This window comes from Macaca nemestrina, chromosome 7, assembly GCF_043159975.1.
Source record: "Macaca nemestrina isolate mMacNem1 chromosome 7, mMacNem.hap1, whole genome shotgun sequence".
NCBI lineage: Eukaryota > Metazoa > Chordata > Mammalia > Primates > Cercopithecidae > Macaca > Macaca nemestrina.
In genome coordinates, this window is record NC_092131.1 from 152941060 (window position 1) to 152965301 (window position 24242).

At 38.1% G+C, this 24242-nt stretch overlaps 1 protein-coding gene across 10 annotated transcripts in view; it reads right to left on the bottom strand.

Moving 5' to 3' along the window:
* The window catches only part of LOC105490574 (galactokinase 2), a 275378-nt gene that overhangs the window by 240253 nt on the left and 10883 nt on the right, over window positions 1-24242 (bottom strand). For 3 of the 10 annotated variants that reach the window (XR_003019991.2, XM_011756364.3, XM_011756374.3), the window contains exon 1: window positions 20828-21010. The exons of 1 other annotated variant lie outside the window; for it this stretch is intronic. Coding sequence is in view for 6 of the 9 variants with exons in the window: in XM_011756364.3 (XP_011754666.1) it covers window positions 20828-20880 (53 nt within the window). In the remaining 3 variants the exon portion in view is untranslated. Of the gene's footprint in view, window positions 1-20827; window positions 21188-24242 lie in introns of those variants that run through there. 6 more of the 10 variants (XR_011625304.1, XM_011756355.3, XM_011756391.3 and 3 more) reach the window with 6 other exon arrangements.

A 24242-nucleotide genomic window follows, 5' to 3' on the forward strand; every position in this document is an offset into this window, starting at 1 on the left:
AACGTCTCAGAATACAAAATCAATGTGCAAAAATCACAAGCATTCTTATACACCAATAACAGACAGCCAAATCATGAGTGAACTCCCATTCACAATTGCTTCAAAGAGAATAAAATACCTAGGAATCCAACTTACAAGGGATGTGAAGGACCTCTTCAAGGAGAACTACAAACCACTGCTCAAAGAAATAAAAGAGGACACAAACGAATGGAAGAACATTCCATGCTCATGGATAGGAAGAATCAATATCATGAAAATGGCCATATTGCCCAAGGTAATTTATAGATTCAATGCCATCCCATCAAGCTACCAATGACTTTCTTCACAGAATTGGAAAAAACTACCTTAAAGTTCATATGGAACCAAAAAAGAGCCCGCATTGCCAAGGCAATCCTAAGCAAGTAGAATAAAGCTGGAGGCATCACACTACCTGACTTCAAATTATACTACAAGGCTACAGTAACCAAAATAGCATGGTACTGGTACCAAAACAGAGATATAGACCAATGGAACAGAACAGAGCCCTCAGAAATAATACCACACATCTACAACCATCTGATCTTTGACAAACATGACAAAAACAAGAAATGGGGAAAGGATTCCCCATTTAATAAATGGTACTGAGAAAACTGGCTAGCCATATGTAGAAAGCTGAAACTGGATCCCTTCCTTACACGTTATACAAAGATTAATTCAAGATGGATTAAAGACTTAAATGTTAGACCTAAAACCATCAAAACCCTAGAAGAAAACCTAGGCAATACCATTCAGGACATAGGCATGGGCAAGAACTTCATGTCTAAAACACCAAAAGCAATGACAACAAAAGCCAAAATTGACAAATGGGATCTAATTAAACTAAAGAGCTCCTGCACAGCAAAGGAAACTACCATCAGAGTGAACAGGCAACCTACAGAATGGGAGAAAATTTTTGCAATCTACTCATCTGACAAAGGGCTAATATCCAGAACCCACTAAGAACTCAAACAAATTTGCAAGAAAAAAACAACCCCATCAAAAAGTGGGTGAAGGATATGAACAGAACTTCTCAAAAGAAGACATTTATGCAACCAACAGACACATGAAAAAATGCTCATCATCACTGGCCGTCAGAGAAATGCAAATCAAAACCACAATGAAAAACCATCTCACACAAGTTAGAATGGCAATCATTAAAAAGTCAGGAAACAACAGGTGCTGGAGAGGATGTGGAGAAATAGGAACACTTTTACACTGTTGGTGGGACTGTAAACTAGTTCAACCACTGTGGAAGACAGTGTGGCGATTCCTTAAGGATCTAGAATTAAAAATACCATTTGACCCAGCCATCACATTACTGGGTATATCCCAAAGGATTATAAGTCATGCTGCTATAAAGACATATGCACATGTATGTTTACTGCAGCACTATTCACAATAGCAAAGACTTGGAACCAACTCAAATGTTGATCAATGATAGACTGGATTAAGAAAATGTGGCACATATACACCATGGAATACTATGCAGCCATAAAAAAGGATGAGTTCATGTCCTTTGTAGGGACATGGATGCAGCTAGAAACCATCATTTTCAGCAAACTATCGCAAGGACAAAAAACCAAACACCACATGTTATCACTCATAGGTGGGAATTGAACAATGAGAACACATGGACACAGGAAGAGGAACATCACATACCAGGGCCTGTTGTGGGGTGAAGGGAAGGGAGAGGGATAGCACTAGGAGATATACCTAATGTAAATGACCAGTTAATGGGTGCAGCACACCAACATGGCACATGTATATATATGAAACAAACCTGCACATTGCGCACATGTACCCTAGAACTTAAAGTATAATTTTAAAAAAACATGCATTTAAAATATCAGTGATAATCACATTTCCCTCTTTTATAACATAACAAATGTGATATTAGGGGGAAAAAAAAGAGAAATGTATACAAAAAAACTGGAAAACATTAATAGCCAGGGGGCAATCAATTGCATTCCACCAGACAGGATTTGCAATTCCTATGGAAAATAATACATAATTTGCATTGCTAACAGTTTTATATGACCTACAGAGTTGTAAAATACCATGAATCCATGAATACAATGAAAACCTCAGAACTCACATAGAAATCAGATAACTTGAAAGGTATACTAGACAACTTCTAGTTTTCCTTTGAAGATACCTGATAATCTTTTGGTCCATTTCGAAGTTTTTCACAATCTTCCCTAAAACTCAAACTGAGGAATATTCTGTAAAACAGCTGCTCATAAAACACATAGAAAGGCTGAGGAAGTGTTCCACAATAAAAAAGATTAGGCCGGGCGCGGCGGCTCATGCCTGTAATCCCAGAACTTTGGGAGGCCGAGGCGGGTGGATCACAGGGTCAGGAGATCAAGACCATCCTGGCTAACACAGTGAAACGCCATCTCCACGAAAACTACAAAAAAAAATTAGCCGGACATGGTGGTGGGCGCCTGTAGTCCCAGCTCCTTGGGAGGCTGAGGCAGGAGAATGGCGTGAACCCAGGAGATGGAGCTTGCAGTGAGCCAAGATTGCGCCACTGCACTCCAGCCTGGGCGACAGAGCAAGACTCCATCTCAAAAAACAAACAAACAAACAAAAAAATTAAAGAGGCAACAAGTAAGTATAGTATACATCCTAGATTGGGTCTTAGAACAGGAAAAAATATAGCAGTCCACCCTTATTTGTGGTTTTATTTTCTATGACTTCAGTTATCTGCTGTCAACCATGGTTTGAAAATATTAAATGGAAAAATACAGAAATAAACAATTCCTAAGTTTTAAATTGCACACCATTCTGAGTAGCATGATAAAATCTCACACTGTCCCATTCTGTCCTGCCCAGGACATGAGTCTTCCCTTTGTCCAGCATATCCACACTATATATGCTACGCACCCACTAGTCACTTGGTAGTCATCTCATTATCAGCTTGACATCTGTATTGTCTCTATATTGCAGTGCTTGTGTTCAAGTAACCATAATTTTACTTAATAATGACTCCAAAGCCTTTGAGTAGTGTTGTTGGTATACTGTTAAAATTGTTCTATTTTATTTTTAGTTATTATTGTTAATCTCTTGCTATGCCTAATTTATAAATTAAACTTTATCATAGGTATTTATATATAGAAAAAAAGCAAATAGTATATATAGGATTCAGTACTATCTGTGGTTTCAAGCATTCACTGAGGGGTCTTAGAATGTATCCACCCATGTATGCTGTATTTTGCTATAAAGGACATGAGTAGGATAACTGGTAACACATCACATCTGTCAATTAGATAATACTGTTCTATCAATGTTAATTTCCTAATTTTAATCATTATGCTCTGATTATATAAAAGAATATCCTTGTTTTTAGGAAATATGCATTCAAGTATTTAAGGTTAAAAGAGCATGTTAAATAAAATTTATGGAAGACCGTTATTTTGGGCTGAGTTCCACTAGGTCAAAATGGAGTCATTCATGCTAAAGTTCCCCATCACCAAACCAAAACTAAGTTGTTTATCTGATCTATAAAAAAGCAGGAGAGACATGGTAGCCAAATTCCTAAACAGGCCAGTTTTAGCCAGCATTGTAAGGAGGTCACCTCTGTTTTAACCCTTACAAGAAAACGAACCTGAAGTAACCTGATGTTAACCAATCTGCTTTTTATTATGCTTTTTCACTTGTTCTTCTTCAAGCTATTTTGTAAAAACCAACTGTTCTGCCATGCCTAGCATAGCACCTCTCTATTTTTAGATGCTGCCCAATTCATGAATTGAAAATAATAATAAAAGCTAATTAGAGTATTTAAATTAGTTGAGATTTTGTCTTCTAACAGGCATCAGGTCCTCAACTTAATCTCAAACTGTTCAGGAAAAATATTATAAGGGGATAGGAGCAAGATAGCCAAGTAGAACCCTCTAGGGATCATCTTCCTGCAGAAATAACAAGTTGAACAACTAACTATCCACAGAAGAAAGCACCTCATAAGAACCCAAAATCAGGTGAATAATCACAATATCTGGTTTTAAAATCATGTCAAGGAATTTGACACTGAAGACGGTCGGAAAGATAGTCTTGAATCATTGACACCACCCCTCTCTTATCCTCCAGCAATGGTGGTGGCCATGTAGCATGGAGAGAGAATCTGTGCACATGGAGGAGTACAGTGATTATGGGGCTTTGCTTTGGAATTCAGTGCTGTCCTGTATCAGTAGAAAGTAACACAGTGCAGAAATCAGCCAGTGCCCCTGGAAGGAGCATTTAGACCAGCCTTAGCTAGAGGGAAATTGACCATCCCAGCAGCCTGAAAGTAAGTTCTGGCTAGCCCAGCCACCATGGGCTAAAGCACAACAGGTTCCTAAACAAATCTGAAAGTCACTCTAAGTCTTTGTAAGGCACTGAAAACCCTGACAACATTTCTACACATCCTGGGCCAGAGGGGAATCTACTGCCTTGAAGAGAAGGAACTAGTCCTGGGAGAATTCATTGCCTGCTGACTACAGAGCTGTCAGACCTTGAATGAACATCAGTGATTGCCAGGTAGTATTTGTCATAGGACTTGGATGACCCTGTGCATTCCCAGTGTGATGGCCATGGGAAGAGACTTGTTCTGCTTGAGGAAAGAAGGAAGATTAAAGGGAACTTTCTCCTGAAGCATGGGTACCAGCCTGGTTACTGTGATACAGACCACCCAAGGAATCCTGGGGTCCACAATTCTAGGACTTGGCCCTGGATGGCATTTTTGGACCTGTGCTGGACCGGAGAGGAGCTCACTACCCTGAAGGGAGCATCCCAGGCCCAGCAGCATGCACTACAAGCTGACAGAAGAGTTCTTGGGTAAACAGTGGTAGCCAGGCAGTAAACATCAGCAATAACCAGGCATTACTCACTACAGACAAGGGGGAGGTGGCCACAGGGAAATACTTCTGCTTGAGGAAAGAGGAGGGAAGAGTAGGAAGGACTTTGTCTTGCAGCTTGGGTGCCAGCTCAGCCACAGTGGAATAGAGCACCAAGTAGATTCCTAAGGTTCCTTACTCTATGCCCTGACTCCTAGACAGCATTTCTGGACCAATCCTGGGCTGAGGGGGAGCTCATCACCCTAAAGAGAAGGCCACAAGTCTGGCTGGGTTTGCCACCTGCTTGGGCCTTGAGGGAGCATCAGTGGTAACCATGACATGGTTTCTGCAGGCCTCAGGCAAGACCCAGTGCTGTGTGAACTTTGAGTCTGACCCAGTGTAGATCCAATGACAGTGGCCACAAGGGTACTTGTGTCTCCCATCCCCCAACTCCAAGAAACTCAGCATGGAGAAAGAAATTCTGTTTGGGGGAAAATTATGGTAAAGAATAACAGACTCTGCCTGGTAATCCAGGGAATTCTCCCAGATCTTACCCAACACCACCAAGGCAGTACCTCTACAAGAAGGCAAGAGACACAGTGTTACTGGGTGTGGGGTACCCCCTAATAAAGATATAGCTGCAGTGACCAAAGACTTAGATCATAACACTCAATTCCCTTCAAATACCTAGAAAGCCTGCCCAAAAAGGATACAAATAAATCCAGACTGGAGACTACCATAAATACTTGAGTCTTCAATGTCCAGACATCAGTGAACATCCACAAGCATCAAGACCATCAAGGAAAATATGACATCACCAAATGAACTAAATGAGGCACCAGTGGCTATTCCCAGAGTGACAGAGACAAGTGACCTTTCACATAGAGAATTCAAAATAGCTATTTTGAGGAAGCTCAACAAAATTCAGGGTAACAGACCAGGTGCAGTGGCTCACGCCGGTAATCCCAGCACTTTGGGAGGCCAAGGTGGGCAGATCATGAGGTCAAGAGATCAAGACCATTCTGGCCAACATGGTGAAACCCTGTCTCTACTAAAAACACAAAAATTAGCTGGGTGTGGTAGTGAACACCTGTAGTCCCAGCTACTCGGGAGGCTGAGGCAGGACAATCGCTTGAACCCGGGAAGCAGAGGTTGCAGTGAGCTGAGATTGTACCACTGCACTCCAGCCTGGCGACAGAGTGAGACACCGTCTCAAAAAAAAATTCAGGATAATACAGAGAAAAAATTCAGAATCCTATCAGATACTTTTAACAAAGAGATCAAAATAATTTAAAAGAATCAAACAAATTCTAGAGTGAAACTCTCAATTGAAATACTGAAGAATGCATCAGAGTCACTCAATAGCAGAATTGATCAAGTAGAAGAAAGAATTGGTGAGCTTGAAGGCAGGGTATTTGAAAATACACAGTGAGAGGACATAAAAGAAAAAAGAATAAAAAAGAATATAGCATGCCGACAAGTTACAGAAAATAGCCTCTAAAGGGCAAGTCTAAGATTTATCGGCCTGAAAAACATAGACAGTGAGAGAGACTGGGGTAGGACGTTTATTCAAAGGAATAATAAAAGAGAACTTTCTAAACCTAGAGAAATATATCAATATTCAAGTATAAGAAGGTTATAGAACACCAAGCAGATTTAACCCAAATAAGACTACCTCCAGACATTTAATAATCAAACTCCCAAAGGTCAAGGATAAAGAAAGATCCTAAAAGCAGGAAGAGAAGAGAAACCAGTAATATGTAAAGGAGCTCCATTACATCCGTCAGCACACTTCTCAGTGGAGACTAGCTAGGAGAGAATGGCAAGACATACTTAAAACTGCTGAAAGAAAAAAAAAAATGTGTATCCTAGAATAGTATATCTAGCAAAAATATACTTCAAACATGAAAAAGAAACAAAGACTTTCTGAGACAGACAAAAACTGCTGTCACTGACAGCAGACATATCCTACAAGAAATGCTAAAGAAACTTCAAACTGAGAGAAAAGGATGTTAATAAGCAAAAAGAAATCATCTGAAGAAATCAAAATCAAAATCAAAACCACAATGAGATACCCATCTCACACTAGTCAGAATGGCTATTACCAAACTGTGTCAAAAACTAAGAGATGCTGATGAGGCTGCAACGAAAAGGGGACATTTATAATCTGTTGATGGAAATATAAATTAGAAAGTGTCTGGAGTTTCTTCAAAGAACTTAAAACAGACCTACCATTTGACCCAGCAATCCCATTACTGGGTATACATCCAAAGGAAAATAAATCATTCTACCAAAAAGACAAATGTACTCATGTGTTCACTGCTGTGCTATTCACAGTAAGAAAGACATGGAATCAAACCCAGGTGCCTATCAATGGTAGACTGGATAAAAAAAATGTAGCACATAAACACCCTGTAATACTACATAGCCATAAAAAAGAGTAATACCGAATTCTCTGCAGTAAAATGGATGCAGTGGGAAGCCATTATCCTAAGCAAATAAACACACGAACAGAAAACAAAATATTGTGTTCTTACTTATAAGTAAGAGCTAAACACTGAGCACACATGGATATAAACATGGAAACAAAAGACACTCTAGACTACTAGAGGGAGGAGAGGAGGAATGGGGTACGGGTTGAAAAACTATCAGGTACTATGCTTATTACCTGAATGACAGGACACAGGCCCCAAACCCCAGCATCACACAATATTCCCATATAACAAATGTGCACATGTACCCACATATCAACAGTAAAAGTTAATATTTTTCAAAAAAGAAATCATCTGACGATAGAAAATTCACTGGTAATAAGAAAGACACAAACATAGAAGATTGTAACACTATAACTGTGGTGTGTATACTACTCATATCTTGAGTAGAAAGACTAAAACATGAACCCATCAAAAAAAATAACTACAATAACTTCTCAAGACACAGACAATAAGATATGAATAAAAACAACAAAAAGTTAAAAAAGAAGGTAGATGAATTTGAAGGTTTTTTTTAGTTTTCTCTTTTCTTCCTTGTTTCTTTTTGTAATTGGTGTTAATATCAGTTTTAAAAAAGGGTGATAAGATGTTATTTGCAAGCCTCATGGTAACCTCAAATAAAAAACACGAAACAGATACACAAAAAATAAAAATCTAGAAATTAAAAACCAGAGAAAATCACCTTCACAAAAAGCAAGACAGGAAGGAAGGAAGAGAAGACTACAAAACAACAAGAACACAACAATAAAATGGCAGAAAAGTCCTTACTTATCAACAATAACATTGAACATAAATGGACTCAGCTCTCCAGTCAAAGGACATAGAATGGATGAATGGATTAAAAACAAAACAAAATCCAATGATCTATTGCCTACAGGAAATATACTTCACCTCTAAAGACACACATAGACTGAAAAAGAAAAGGGATGAAAAAAGATATTCCGTGCCAATGGAAACCAAAAAAGAGCAGAAGTAGCTATACTTATATTATACAAAATAGATTTCAAAATAAAAACCATAAGAAGAGAAAAAGAAGGTCATTATATAATGATAAAGGGGTCAATTCAGCAAGAGAAGTAACAGTTGTAAATATATATGCACCTTATACTGGAGCATCCAAATATATAAAACAAATATTATCAGAGCTAAAAAGAGAGGCCCCAAAACAATAATAGCTGGAGACTTCAACACTCCACTTTCAGCATTGGACAGATCATCCAGAGAGAAAATCAACAAAGAAACATGAGATTTAATCTGCACTATACCAAATGGACCTAATAGTTATTTACAGAACATTTCATCCAGCAGCGACAGAATACACATTCCTTTCCTGGGCACATGGTTGAGTCTCAAAAACAGACCATATCTTAGGCCACAAAACTAGTCTTTTTTTTTTTTTTTTTTTGAGACACAGTTTCGCTCTTGTTACCCAGGCTGGAGTGCAATGGCGTGATCTTGGCTCACCGCAACCTCTGCCTCCCCGGTTCAAGCCATTCTCCTGCCTCAGCCTCCCAAGTAGCTTGGATTACAGGCATGCACCACCACACCCAGCTAATTTTGTATTTTTAGTAAAGTCAGGGTTTCTCCATGTTGGTCAGGCTGGTCTCAAACTCCCGACCTCAAGTGATCTGCCCGCCTTGGCATCCCAAAGTGCTGGGATTACCAGCATGAGCCACCACGCCCAGCCAAAACTAGCCTCTAAAAATTCAAAAAAATGAAATCATATCATGTATCTTTTCTGACAACAATGGAATAAAACTAGAAATCAATAGGAGGAACTTTAGAAATATACAAACACAATTAAACAATATGTTCCTGAATGACCAGTAGGTCAATGAAGAAGTTAAGAAGGAAACTTTAAAATTTCTTGAAGCAAATAAAAATGAAAACACAACACAGCAAAACCTTTGGGTTACAGTGATGGAATGCTAAGAGGAAAGTTTATAGAAATAAATGCCCACATCAAAAAAGTAGAAAAACACCAAATAAATGACCTAATGACGTATCTTAACATAGAAAAACAAGAGAAAGACAAACCTGAAATTAGTAGAAGAAATAACAAAGATGAGAGCAGAAATAAATGAAATTAAAGCAAAAAATACAAAAGATGAACAAAAGGAGAAGTTGGTATTTTGAAACAAGTCATGCACAGAAATACAAACTTCATATATTATCACTTATCTGCAGGAGCTAAAAATTAAAACAACTGAACTCATGGAGAAAGAGAGTAGAATGATGGCTACCAGAGGTTGCGAAGGGTAGCAGAGGTGAGGGAATGGGGATGGTTAATAGATACAAAAATATAATTAGATAGAATGAATAAGATCTAGTATTTGATAGCATAACAGTTATTACAGTCAACAAAAATTTATTTTACATTTTATAATAACTATAAGATAACTGGAATGTTTATAACACAAAGAAATTATAAATGTTTGAGGTGATGAATACCCTATTTACCCTGATGGGATTATTATACATTGTATGCCTGTATCAAAATATCTCATGTACCCCATAAATATATACATCTATATTATGTACCCATAAAAATTAAAAATTAAAACAGAGATAGAGAATGATAAAGCAAATGTGGTAAAATGTTAAGTTTGGGGAATTTGGGAGAGGAATATACAGTAATTTTTCAACTATTATTTGACTTTTCTATAAGTCTAAAAGTATTTCAAAATAAAAAACTTTTTTTTAAAAAACAAAATTTAGCCAGGCCTGGTGGCGGGCGCCTGTAATCCCAGCTACTCAGGAGGCTGAGGCACAAGAATCGCTTGAACCCAGGAGGTGGAGGCTGCAGTGAGCCGAGATCGCGCCACGGCACCACCGCACTCCAGCCTGGGCAACAGATTAAGACTCTGTTTCAAAAAAAAAAGTCTTTTTTTAAAAAAAGAAACATTTACTGATGCTGTACTAAGTACTCTTTGAAAGGAGATGAATAAGAATCCTTGGCCTTAAGAAATTTAAAAGTTGGCTAGGTGCGGTGGCTCATGTACGTAATCCCAGCACTTTGGGAGGGCAAGGCAGATTACTTGAGCTCAGGAATTCCAGACCAGCCTGGGCAACATGGCAAAACTCCATCTCTATAAAAAATACAAAATATTAGCTGGGCACCATGGTGCATGCATGCCTGTAGTCCTAGCTATTCAGGAGGCTGAGGTGGGAGATTCACCTGAGCCCAGGAAGTCAAGGCTGCAGTGAGCCATAATTGTGCCACTGCACTTCAATCTGGGCAACAGAGTGAGACCCTGTCTCAAAAGAAAGAAGAGGAGATGAGGGGAGGAAGAGGAAGAGGAAGAGGAAGGGTCTAGCAAAAGAGGAAAATAGGTAAGCCAAAATTCACAATACAGGGAAACAACACAGTGACAAGTTGGCCAAACACAGTCCTTTGGGAGCACAGAGAGTCCCTGCTATGAGAGAATATGAGTGGTAAGATAAATCAAAAAGAGGGAAGGTACATTAAAGGATCCCCAAAGATGTAATGTTTGAAATAAATTTTAAAGGATGATGTCAGACAGGTTGCATAGGGCGAAGCACTCTAGGCAATTGGCATGAAAAGGCCCAAGCATACTGCATTCGGAAAACTACAAACAGGGTTCTAAAAACATCAGAAGAGAACAGGAGGGGAGGAGGTTGGAGGGTATCAAGCCTCAGATCTTAAAGGGCCTTATCATGACATATTGAGAAACCTGGCTTTCAACATACAGGCAATGGATGTGAACAGACATTTAAAAATGAAGTAAATCATCAATTTTGCATTTGAAAAAGCTCACTGGGTAGTGTGTGGAATTTGGATTGTAGAAATAAAGAGATCTAATAGCAGTTCATTGTAATATATCTAGAGAGAAATGCTGAAAATACTTTAAAGCTATAGGTAGAGAAGAGTGAAATTAAGGTGTTATTTGTCAAATCCAAAGGAATTGGTACAATTAAATGTGGGAAAGAGAGCGATTAAGTATAACTCCCACTTTTCCGGTTTAGGTAATACTGCTAGCCTTAATAGGGGTTAATGTTTCTGCCTGTGAAAATCATATATAGATGAAATTCAAGTTCTCCTGAACTTGAATCCTTATTAGTTTGTTTTTACAAGGACTGCAAACACAAATAACAAGAAGTGCTAACAGCAGAGTTAGAATAAGTCTCCTAAAATGTGTCTTAATGAAATTATTTTGAATTATAACTTTGTCATTTTCCTAGACTTCCTTGGGAAGGCAGTCCGTTCATGGCTTATAACTGCTTCATCACCAAGAGGCTTACTATACAACATTCCTACCTTTGAAATTCAAATGCATGGAGGCAAACAAGGAAAGCATTTTTCTCTAAGAACAGAAAGAACTGAAGTGAACAGTGTTTTTCTAAACTTCATACCTAATCTTCTAATAATGAATGGTGGGCTGTAATTGGGGTAAGTAGCTGTATTTTACCTCTAGGTGAGCTACCAACAAGACCTTGTGTCTTAATGCAGTCACTGAAAGTATGCCCCCCAAAAAAATACAATGAGCATTTCAATATGAAAATAAGAGCTCCTACAAAGATCATATTGTTAAAGGGGGAATTGGCCAAAGTACTGCAGCACGAATTGCTGACTCTGGTGCTCTGAATGCTCTTTTGACTTAAAATCTTAAAAAAAAAAGAAAAGAAAAGAAAAAAGAAAAAGAAACAAAGAAAAAAGAATAGCAGTATTAGTAACAGAACTTGAGAAACAAAGCTATGACTGTCATGAATGAAATGGACTTTACTAAAAGGACTAATTCTCTCAGACCATGTGGCTAACTGCAGAAATGAATGAATGAAAATTTCAGGAGCTATGACATGTATTTTCAGTCTTCCACTGTGACCTTGGGCAAGTCCCCCATCCTGTCTGTGCTTGTCTTCTCTTCAACATCAGGATATCGAGGCATGGCATTATAGAAAATGTTAATTTTTAATACTAATGTAAGAACGATTGGTTATAACATTAATTATGTTAATTTGTATGAGTTGCTCTACGCCTCAAATTTCCTCATCTACAAACTGAGGCTAATACTAGAACTCACTGCAAAAGTTTGTTTGAGGGTTTTATAAGTATAAAATAATTATAGTTATTACTATTATTACTGTTATATTTGAGAATTTAATATATGTTATAGATGGAATTTCAAAGTATGATAATTACCATTGGGAAAGGAGGGTGAATTTGAATCTCTGTTTTGTTCTTTCATCACAATAAATTTCTCCAAGATCAAAAATTAAACATAAAAATAAAACTATAATTATATTAGAGATCTTAGAAAACAAGGTTATGATGGTGAAAATAAAAATAGTAGGTTGAATAGAAGAATGAAAAGAGTTGAAGAGCAAATTAGCGAGCAAGAAGTTGAAGGAAAGTGGAAATTAAGGCCACAGCTATAGCTATTTTGAAAATAATGAGAGGTCTACATATCAAAACCCATGAGACACAACCATAATGGCACTCAGAAAATTTTCTAGCCTTCTATTCATATAAGAAAATAAATCATGGGGGAGAAAGGTGCTTTCCTTTCTGTCTGGCAAGAGCCACCAGGTAAGCCAAGAGAGCTGCATACAAGTACATTCAGGAGCTATGGAAGAAGCAACAGTCTGATATCATGCACTTTCTTCTGAGAGTCCCTGCTAGCAATATTGACAGCTCTCTGCTCTACCACAGGGCTCCACAACCCACCCAGCCCAAAACAGTGCACTGACTGGGCTACAAGGTCAAGCAAGGTTACATTATATATAGGCTTCCTGTGCACCATGGTGGCCGAAAATGCCCAGTTCCTAAGGGCGCAGCTTATGGCAAGCGTGTCCATTGTGGTGTTAACCAGCTAAAGTATGCTCGAAGTCTATTGAAGAGGAGAAAGCTGGACTCCACTGTGGGGTTATAAGAGTACTAAATTCATATATATATATACACACACATATACACACACACACACATATATATACATGTACATATATTTTTATTTATACATATATACAGACATATTTATACATTTTATTTCTATATATATTTTCTTTTCTATTTTTTTTTTTTTGAGACAGAGTCTTGCTCTGTCACCCAGGCTGGAGTGCAGTGGCACAATCTCCACTCACTGCAACCTCCACCTCCTGGGTTCAACCAATTCTCATGCCTCAGTCTCCCGAGTAGCTGGGATTATAGGCGTGCGCCACCACACCTAGCTAATTGTTATATGTTTAGTAGAAACAAGGTTTCACCATGTTGGCCAGGCTGGTCTTGAACTCCTGGCCTCAAGTGATCCACTCACCTTGGCCTCCCAAAATGATGGGATTACAGGCATGAGCCACCATGCCCGGCTGAGAGTCCTGAGTTCTTACTTTGGTGAAGATTCAACACACAAAATGTTTGAGGTTATCCTCATTCATCCACTCCATAAAGCTGTCAGAAAAAGTCCTGACATCCAAGTGGATAACCAAACCAGTCCACAAGCAAAGGGTGATGCATGGGCTGACACCTGCAGGCCAAAAGATCCGTGGCCTTGGTAGGGTCATAAGTTCCACCACACTCCTGGTGATTCTCACCGCGCATCTTGGAAAAGGCGCAATACTCTCCAACTCCACTGTTGCCACTAATGTAAGTAATGCTTGTAAAATTGATACCTAAAAAACAATTTAGGACAGTCATGTCTGCTTACAAGTGTTATTTGTCTGTTAAAACTAGTCTGTAGATTGTTTCATGAATTCTTTGTCAAATTATGAAAGTTAAAGTGCAATAATGTTTGAAAACTCTATAAGTGATGATGTATCTTGTTTCTAATAAGATAAACTGTTTTGTCTTTATCTAATTAGGGGGTTATATGGCAGTGTTTAAAACATACTGTGTGGTATAATAGGTTTAAAATAAATTCTTTAAAAGAAAAAAAGAAAAGAAATAATGAAAATAAATAAAGTATGCATATAACACAGGAACCTAGCAAAAAGAAATCAAAGAAATTAGAAGATACAAATTAACAGATAAAAGCAAAATTTAATGAACCAGGAGAAAATAGCAGATTGGATAAAAAAAATTACAAGGTGTTTCTTCAATTAAAAAAACAATAATATAGAAAAAAACTTTGTGTCATTAAACATAACCAATACTAGAAATAATAGACAAACATAAATTTTAAAAGGATTTTAAAATTTTTAAATCCAGATGGCTGATTTGTCTAGAAAAAATATAAATTTCTAAAATTGACACAAGAGGTTAAAAATAAAGAAATAGAAAAGTTGTCAGAAACAAAGCCCAAAAAGTGTTATAAAGTTAGTTGGATCTTCAAGGAAAAAAAATGGTCTTTTCTTTTTATAAATAATTCTAAATAATAGAAGCTGTGGAAAGTTTCCCACCTTATTTTAGGAGGCTAGTCTAACCCAGATGCTTAAACTTGACAAGAATGGCTAATCTCACTTGTGAAAATAGATAGAAAAACTCTAAATAAAATGTTGGTAAATTTAATGCAGTAATTACCTAAAATAACCTATGTGACCAAGCAGAGTTCATTCCAGGAATGTGAAGGTAATCAGCACCAGAAATCTGTTGATTAAATGCACTATGCTAACAGAATAAAAAGAGGAAAATTCTATGACTTCACGATCCTCTCAAAAAACCCAAAGAAGAAACAAATGTATTTTCATAACCATTCCTTATTTTTTAAAATAAAATAAAATAATTTTTAAATCTCTGTCACGCATTGACCTAAAGACAAAAAAAGTGAGGCAAACTTAACACAGAGTTTATTTGGGCCAAGTTTGAAGACTGCAACCCAGGAGCATAGATTCAAGTTAACATGAATATACCCTCTGATTAGCAGTAGTTACTAGTGGTTTATAAAGGAAAAAAATGGGGTGGTTCCTAATTTGTTTACCAAGAATTTACATTAAAATAGCATAACCTATTGATCAGCTGTACGTTGTTCTTTGTATCACAGATTACAGGAACATGAAGATAACAGGGGAAGCAGCTAGTCAGGAAGAAAAGGCCTTTAAATGACTGGCCCCTGGGACATGGGTGCAAGGAGGGGGAGGGATGTGACTAAAGTGCCATATTCATGTCTCTCTGGGCCTGATAAATTTTTGCACATCTCACATAGCTCAGATGGCTCAGAGCTATTTTTCTTTTCTCACCTACTAGAAAAGGACATGTCCTTAATTTAATAAACGATGTTTACCAGAAACAGCAAACATCATATTTGATGGCAAAATATTAGAAGCATTCCCATTTGTGATCTGAGAAACTAAAGTAAATGCCCCTTTATCAAGTAAGGGGGACCCTAAAGTTAAGGTAACAAAAGTTACAGGTTGAGGCATGACAACTTCTTAAATTCTCATGGCTACAAGTAAAACGACACTCTGGCTAAATCCCCTAGCAATATTGGACACCTCCTAACTCTGACTTATGATCCAGACCACTACAACTCTGATCAGACAGAGGACCAGCCTTACAAACATTCTTTTCTGATAAACAACTGCAGACCTTAAGCCAGTTTCAGCCAGCCTATAGAGGCTGTGCACTAATTGTCTTTGTGTCCTATAGTTCACCTTTTGATGTAAAGAGCCAAATTCCATCTCATTTTAATGGTAAAACCTGCCACAAAGTGAACATGGGATGTATGTTACATATATGTTTACCCACTATGCGCTTGGCTCCCCTCATAAATATGTATAGCTTTTCCCCAAAACCTGCCAAATATGTATGATTCTATTTTATAAGACAGACTCTGTGGAGCCTAAAACCAAACTTCCTCTTCCCTACTCGAAGTTACAGCACCTTCAGTCCACACTGGAGACTCTCTCTTCCTGGTCTACAAACTGATATTGCCAATAAAGCTCTCCTTTCTACTATCTCGCGCCATCATGGTGGTCATTTGGATGACACATTAAAATAAGGGTGAAGACAAAATGCTATCATCATTATTATTCAACATACGACACTGCATAAATTATAAAATGTCTACACAACAAAAGGTGTCATAAAGTTAAGCTAGAAACTCTATTAATAATATATATAGAATAAATGGTTTCTATTGAAAATACATATACATACAAAACTACATGCATATAAAAAGAGTTTCTAAAAATAACAAGAAATAGGCCAAGCGCCATGGCTCATACCTGTAATCCCAGCACTTTGGGAGGCCGAGGCAGGCAGATCACCAGGTCAGGAGCTCGAGACCAGCCTGGGCAACATAGTAAAACCCTGTCTCTACTAAAAATACAAAAATTAGCCAGGCGTGGTGGCACACACCTATATCCCAGCTACTTGGGAGGCTAAGGCAGGAGAATTGCTTGAACGCAGGAAGCAATGGTTGTGGTGAGCCGATATCATGCCACTGCACTCCAGCTGGGGCAACAGAGCGAGACTCTGTCTTAAAAACAAAAGAAACAAACAAACAAAAAAAAAACAAGAAATAGACAATCCAATAACATCCTTTTTGCAGGGCCATTTGACAATAGCTATCAAAATTTTAAATGTTTATTACCTTTGGCTCTGCTTCCATTTTTATGAACGAGCTTTAAAAAATTCACACAAATGCTCAGAGAATATATATATACATATATATTTCGTGTGTGTATGTGTATATATACACACATATATATGTATATATATGTATGTATATATGTGTGTGTGTATATATATATGTGTATATATACATACACACAGACTCTGTGGGACCTAAAACCCAAACTTCCTCTTCCCTACTCAAAGTTAAAGCACCTTCAGTCCACACTGGAGGCTCTCTGTGTGTGCATACATACATACACACACAAGGATGTTTGTTGCAGCATTGTTTACAAGAGAGAAAAATTAGAAATCTAAGTGTACTAAATGTTGAGTGGTTAAATAAATAATAGTATTCATACTACAAAATACTCTCAGCCCTTAAAAACAGTGAAATAGTCCGGGGCACAGTCGCTCAACCTGTAATCCCAGGGAGGCCAAGGCGGGTGGATCACTTGAGGTCATGAGTTCAAGACCAGCCTGGCCAATATGGTGAAATCCTGTCTCTACTAAAAATACAAAAATTCGCCAGGCATGGTGGCACATGCCTGTGATCCCAACTACTTGGAAGGCTGAGACAGGAGAATCTCTTGAACCCAAGAGGTGGAGGTTGCAGTGAGCCAAGATCACGCCACTGCACTCCAGCAGACAGAGCGAGACTCCGTCTCAAAAAATAAAATAAAATAAATAAAAATAATGAAATATATCTGTATGAACTGATATACCAGGATATATGAGAAAGATTAAATGAAAAAAGTAAGCAAAAAACAACAAATATCATATAATTATTGGACTTATGTGAATATATCATTTTTATAAATATAGTAACAATGATATAAGAACGCAATGATATTATAAGGATACAAACCAAATGGGTAACTTCTAAGAAGGGAAGTAGAAATTGGCAGTCTAGGGTAGAAATCAGAAACAATCAGGAAAGAAACTGGGATTTTCAGGCTTTACTGAATATACTTTTAATTAATCCAAATTTTTAATATTAAGAATGTATTCAGTGTCACCCTGCTAGCTCAACTGGTAGAATAGAGACCAAAGAATGTGTGCATACAGCAGCATTATTCATAAGAGCCAAAAGGTGGAGGCAACCCAAATGTCCATCAATTGTTGAATATATAAACAAAATGAGTATCCATAAACTGGAATATTATTTGACGATAAAAAGGAATGATGTACTGATACATGTTAAATGACATACTGATACATGAATCTTCAGAACATTATGCCACATGGAAGAAGCCAGTCACCAAAAAAACAAACATTTTCTATGATTCCATTCATTTGAAATGTCCAAAGTGACTAAATCTATAAATACAGAACATAGATTAGTAGTTGTTTAACGCCAGGTGAGGGGAAAGGGAATGGAGTTCTGGGGTGTGATAATACAAGGGATGGTGGGGTTCTTTCTGAGAAGAAAACGTTCAAAATTTGATTACGGTGTTGGTTGCACAGCTCTATGAATATACTAAACTCATTTAATTGCAAACTTTAAATGAATTAGTTATGTGATACGTGAATGTCAATAAAACTGCTACAAAAATAACAATAATCCAACAAGTTTAGAAACTTAATCCAAAAGAGAAAGTAAAGAGATACAGCTTGCTAAGAATGCAAAGAAAGCCAGAATAGAGAAATTTAGAGTCTTACAGTACAGGTACCACACAAGAGTGGGACACAGAAAGAAAATATTAGAACTTCAATTTCTATTTGATTTTTACATAAAAATAATAAAAAGGAAATTAAGTTTTACTAAAATGTATAATATGGTCGACCAGTGCCTTTACTCAAAGGATCACATGGCTTGTGAGGTTGAAGAGGCATCCTGAAAAAGAACAAGAGTTCCACAAGGAGGCAGGCTGACCATTTATTCATTTTTTTTTCCTTCTCAGCATATTGCAATATTTGACCGGTTAGGTGAATTTATAGATTATACTATTTAGATTTAACAAAATACATCCCTCCTAAAATGAGTAAGTGGCTGCAAAAGAATCCTGCAAATAAAACATTGCATGAAGCTAATAATTGCATTTTGTGCACAAATGAACAACAGGAAAATGGCAGAGCTTACCTATTATGATCTCTTCTGTGGATAATACAGATAAATATTAACAATATTTATATTTATATTTGTTGCATGAATGAATAATATGAAAATTATGAAAAACAAGAAGGAACACTAAGGAAATTCAGTAAGCAATTCTTCACTTTGAGTACATGTACCTATATTGTTACACCATCCTCCCCCAAACAGAGTGAGTATAGATAGAAATGTTGATCTTTATTATTAAAATCACATAAAATGGAAACACATTAGGAATTTACACATGGATATGTTTTATGTAAAAGACTAAACTACAGGCTGGGCATGGTGGCTCATGCCTGTAATCCCATCACTTTGGGAGGCCAAGACGGGTGGATCACCTGAGGTCAGGAGTTCAAGACCAGCCTGGCCAACATGGCGAAACCCCGTCTCTACCAAAAACAGAAAAAATAGCCAGGCGTGGTAGCGGCACCCGTAATCCCAGCTAGAGACTGAAGAGGCAGGAGAATGGCTTGAACCTGGGAGGCAGAGGTTGCAGTGAGCAGAGATCGCGCCACTGTACTCCAGCCTGAGCAACAGAGCAAGACTCTGTCTCAAAAAAAAAAAAAAAAAAAGGAACAACAAAAAAAACCAAAAGGGATCAGGTTATTTTCATGTAGCAAATTTCTCATTAATCTTATTGGAAGCATGCCTTTAACACTGTGTTTTAATTCATTCAAATATGCAAGGGCAACAGTGCTACACAAGAACCTCTAGAGTATATTAAAACATTCAAAGACATTGGGAAGTAGACCAAAGCTGTGCTGGACTCTATAAGAAATTATGTTTCTTTCTGATAACTAAACACACCCTGTTTGCTGGTTTAAGGATCAAAGAACATTTTCAAGTTGTAGTAAAATATATTATCATCAATTGACACATGGTGGTAACAAACCAAGTAGGAAGAGCTTAAGGACTTGATGTGAAAGAAAAAAGTTAACATAAAAAAGGCTAAAAACAGCAAAAGTAGAGGCCGGGCGCGATGGCCCATGCCTGTAATCCCAAAACTTTGAGAGACCGGGGCGGGCGGATCACCTGAGGTCGGGAGCTCGAGACCAGCCTGACCAACATAGAGAAACCCTGTCTCTACTAAAAATACAAAAGTAGCCGGTGTGCTGGTGCATGCCTGTAATCCCAGCTACTCGGGAGGCTGAGGCAGTTGAATCACTCGAATCCGGGAGGCGGAGGTTGCGGTGAGCCAAGATAGCGCCATTGCACTCCAGCCTGTGCAACAAGAGCGAAACTCCGTCTCAAAAAAAAAAAAAAAAAAAAAACAGCAAAGGCAGAGTCAGAAAAGTTCTTGGCTAAAGTAGCAGGTGAGAAACTTCATTTTATGAGACTTCAGCCCCGTTAGTCAGAACAAAGTATTTCTACAAAGTACCTGTAACTGAAAAGATCCTCCCCGAGACATCACTAAACGATTACTCTGTAGCTAGGGACTGCCATCAAATTAATTCCCTAAGTAACAGTTCAGAGATTCTCGTGGTTTTTTTGTTTGTTTGTTTTTTGTTTTTTAAAGAGGATGCAGAGACCAAGAGGGTTTTTGTGTTTGTTTTCAATGAATATTTAGAAAGAAGGCTTTTAAAAAAGCAGTATCAACTTGCATGTAAGACAAAGAGAGTTCAGTGTGGATTTGGGCATTTCTGCTGAAGCCCAGTAGAAAGGGCGCACTAATTACAGCAAGAAAAGGAAAACAAGAATCAGCATGGATGAAGCAAAAAACATACAACCCATGGTAGTATGTGCGATGTGATCTTTTTTACAAGCCCAGCCACGTGTCCTTATAGAATCCCAAGGGTTCTACCTGCTCCCCGGGACCAAAAGCAGCGCCCCAAGGGAGCAGCCAAATGCTGTGGACCCGAACCAACCCACGAGATCCCAAAGCCCGGCGTCTCCTCTCCCCAACCTGGGATGTTCTGCCACCTGGACCCGACGCATAGCAGGGCTCTCTGCAGCCATATTTCGCTAGATCCTTCTTTCTTCTGTAGTTCCAAATGGTTAAGCAAAGCTCCCAGAGCAATCACGAGACTTCTGTGACAGGAGCCGTTTTCTTCCGGGAGCTAACCAGCTCCCGCCCTGCGGAAATCCTGCAGCTTCGCTGAGGTGGCTGCTTCCAATCGCCCCGCCTCTGGCTCCTCCTCCCTGGACTCAGCCAGGGTTCCCTCCAAGCAGCAGTCGGGTACAGCCTCTGTTCCGCTCTTAGCTCCCAGGGAAGGACTAGGACCTCGCAGGAGCCCCTACGCCGAGGACGTGCGAAGCTGCCTAGTGAGGTTTTCTTTTTGCGCCATGTGGATGTCTGAGAACAGTGTCATAACCTGGCGCCTTGCATACACCTAGTTTCTGATCTGTCTTGGGCTGTGTGTTTTTTTTGTTTTGTTTTGTTTTGAAGTTATGTTTTGGTCTTTATTTTGGTCTTTATTGTCAGCAGCTACTCCCCAAACAACACTAAAATGTTTAGCTATTGCTTCTTTTGCAGATTATTTCCAAATCAAGCAACGTAAAATTGATGTATCACTTGATTTAAATAGATTTGCATTTATAGTTAGAGGCATTCGTAGGCTTTCCTAGAACACAGTTCTGAAAAGACGGAAACACATGCCTTTTAATGTGCAAGACCCCTTAGCATCCAAACTTCTTCATTTTTCACTTACCTAGAGAAATCCTAGATGCCCTATTTTAAAAAGTACACTATTCCCAGTATATCATTTACTTTTCCTTCCTTCATAGTTCTCCTATTTGCTTACGTATTTATTGTGTGTCTCACCACCTCCATCATCACTACCACTAGAAAGCAACTGGAGACAGGCAGGCAGATTAGTTTTTAATGAATAGGTAAGATAAACTGAATGAATGATGAAGGATGAAGTGATGTCCCTGAGGTCACAGTGATCATTGGGAGCAAAATTGGAATTAAAATTCAGATCTATTAACTCTCAATCTAGTGCACTTTGCACCTCAGAAATGTTGAGATTAAACCCAAGTGAAGGCCGCTAGCAATACACCTATCCAAAGTTTCCTGATTAAGAAAGTTTGGGCCAACATGCCCAACATACTAGTGGTAGTAGCATAACTCAGAGAGATTCTGTAAGTTGTATACATCAGTAAGCTGCTGCTCCAGAATTTCTGTATGTATATGCATACTTTGTCTCCATGTGTCCTTCCCTCTTCTGTATACATGTATACAGGAGGAAGGGGGAAGGACACATGGAGACAAAGTGTGAAGGTACAATAAAGCATAGCCAAAGAGTGGCAGCCCCTTGGGACCCCTTTGGGTTATTACTGTAAATGGTACTTCAAAGAAACAAAGTTACTCTGGTCTCAGGGCAGCTTTCTCACTACTATTTCAGTCCCTCTTTATCATTTTCAAATGAATAAATTATATCTTCTTGTTTCTGAGCCCCAATAAATCCCAGTTTGATGTTCATTTTGGTTTAATTTTGAGTAACAGGAGTCATCACTGTCACTTGTAAATAGTTTCAATAGGGAGGTAACCTAAATTTTTAAAAATGTAAGATGTTTAAGAACATCAGTAAATACAGAAAAGAACAGAATCTTTTTTTTTTTTTGAGATGGAGTTTCACTCTTTGTTGCCCAGGCTGGACTGCAGGGGCACGATCTGTGCTCACTGCAACCTCCACCTCCCAGGTTCAAACGATTCTCCTGTCTCAGCCTCCTGAGTAGCTGGGATTACAGACACCCACCACCACACCCGGCTGATTTTTGTATTTTTAGTAAAGATGGGGTTTCACCATGTTGGCCAGGCTGGTCTCAAACTCCTGACCTCAGGTGATCTGCCCACCTCGGCCTTCCAAAATTCTGGGATCAAAGGCGTGAGCCACCGCACCCGGCCCAGAATCATTTTTTATTCAGATGTTTCTAATGTAATATTTTGCATTAGTTGAAAAATAATAAATTTTAAAGTTTTGAAATTTTTTAATAGTCCAAAATAAACTCATTTTATATAGGGTTAAAAAAAATGACTGTAGGAACTGTTTCATAAAAGAATACTTCCTGTTGAATGTGTATTTGATGACCGAACATTAACTTTGCTAAATGAAACCAGATGGCAAATCATTAGTTTGGATCTTGGATACATTGCTAATGCAGTCTCAACAAAACTGATGCAGACTAGAAAGCACCTTACAGAGCAACTAGTAAAACATCCTTTTGTGAAATGATTGGTCCAAAGTACAACAGGATAACAGAGCTGGAATTAAAACGTAGGTCTCTAGACTCCTAGCCTAAAGGCCATACCACTTCTGAATGTGTGACCTTTGTTGAGACCCCAGTAAACTGTGCTTAAATTATTGAAAGTATTAGAATCCTTGTCAAAAATTAAAATGTGTACCTTATAATTTTCATAAAGTATTGCTATTAAAATAACCTGTCCAAACTACTAGATAACCCCAAATAGACACCAAAAACAAAACCAACATTACTTTCTTATACTACCTTCCTAACGCTAGGCATCTTGCTAAGTAAGCACTTTGCATATATTATTTTCTCTTTAAACCTTTCCAACAATCCTTATGGGATAGAAAAATATTATTTCCTTTTCAATTTCAAGAAGATATTCCTTTAGTTCTTATTGGACATATCTAATAGTGAAAATATTTAAACATTTGGCTGGGCGCAGGGCTCATGCCTGTAATCCCAGCACTTTGGGAGGCCAAGGCGGGCAGATCACCTGAGGTCAGGAGTTTGAGACCAGCCTGGTCAACATGATGAAACCCCATCTCTACTAAGAACACAAAAATATAGCCAGGTATGGTGGCGGGCACCTGTAATCCCAGCAATTCGGGAAGCTGAGGCTGGAGAATCGCTTGAACCTGGGAGATGGAGGTTGAGTAAGCCGAGATCACGCCATTGCACTCCAGCCTGGGCAACTAAGAGTGAAACTCCGTCTCAAAAAAAAAGAAAAAAAAAAGAAAATATTTAAACATTTATATTTTACAGTACTTTTATTTTCACAAATCCTGAACCTCTTGGTTCTTTGCTTTTAGTAGGCACAGTTACAATAGGTTTAGAATCTGAATTATAAACTAATAAATGGTATATTATGATGGAGTCTTAAACAGATACCTAATTAATAAACTTCAAATTGTTTATCCTCAAAGGATATTAGTCTCCATTCAGATAAAATATTATAGCAAACTAAACAAAAACAAAACAAACACTAAAATGACATAAAACAAAAACTTGATCCAAAATATGAGTTAAAGCATGGGTGTTAAGGGTCTTACAGACCTGGCTAATGCCTACTGATGTTTCTCAGCTTAGAAATCACTTCCTTCAGGGAGTTTTCTATGTTCCCTGGGCCT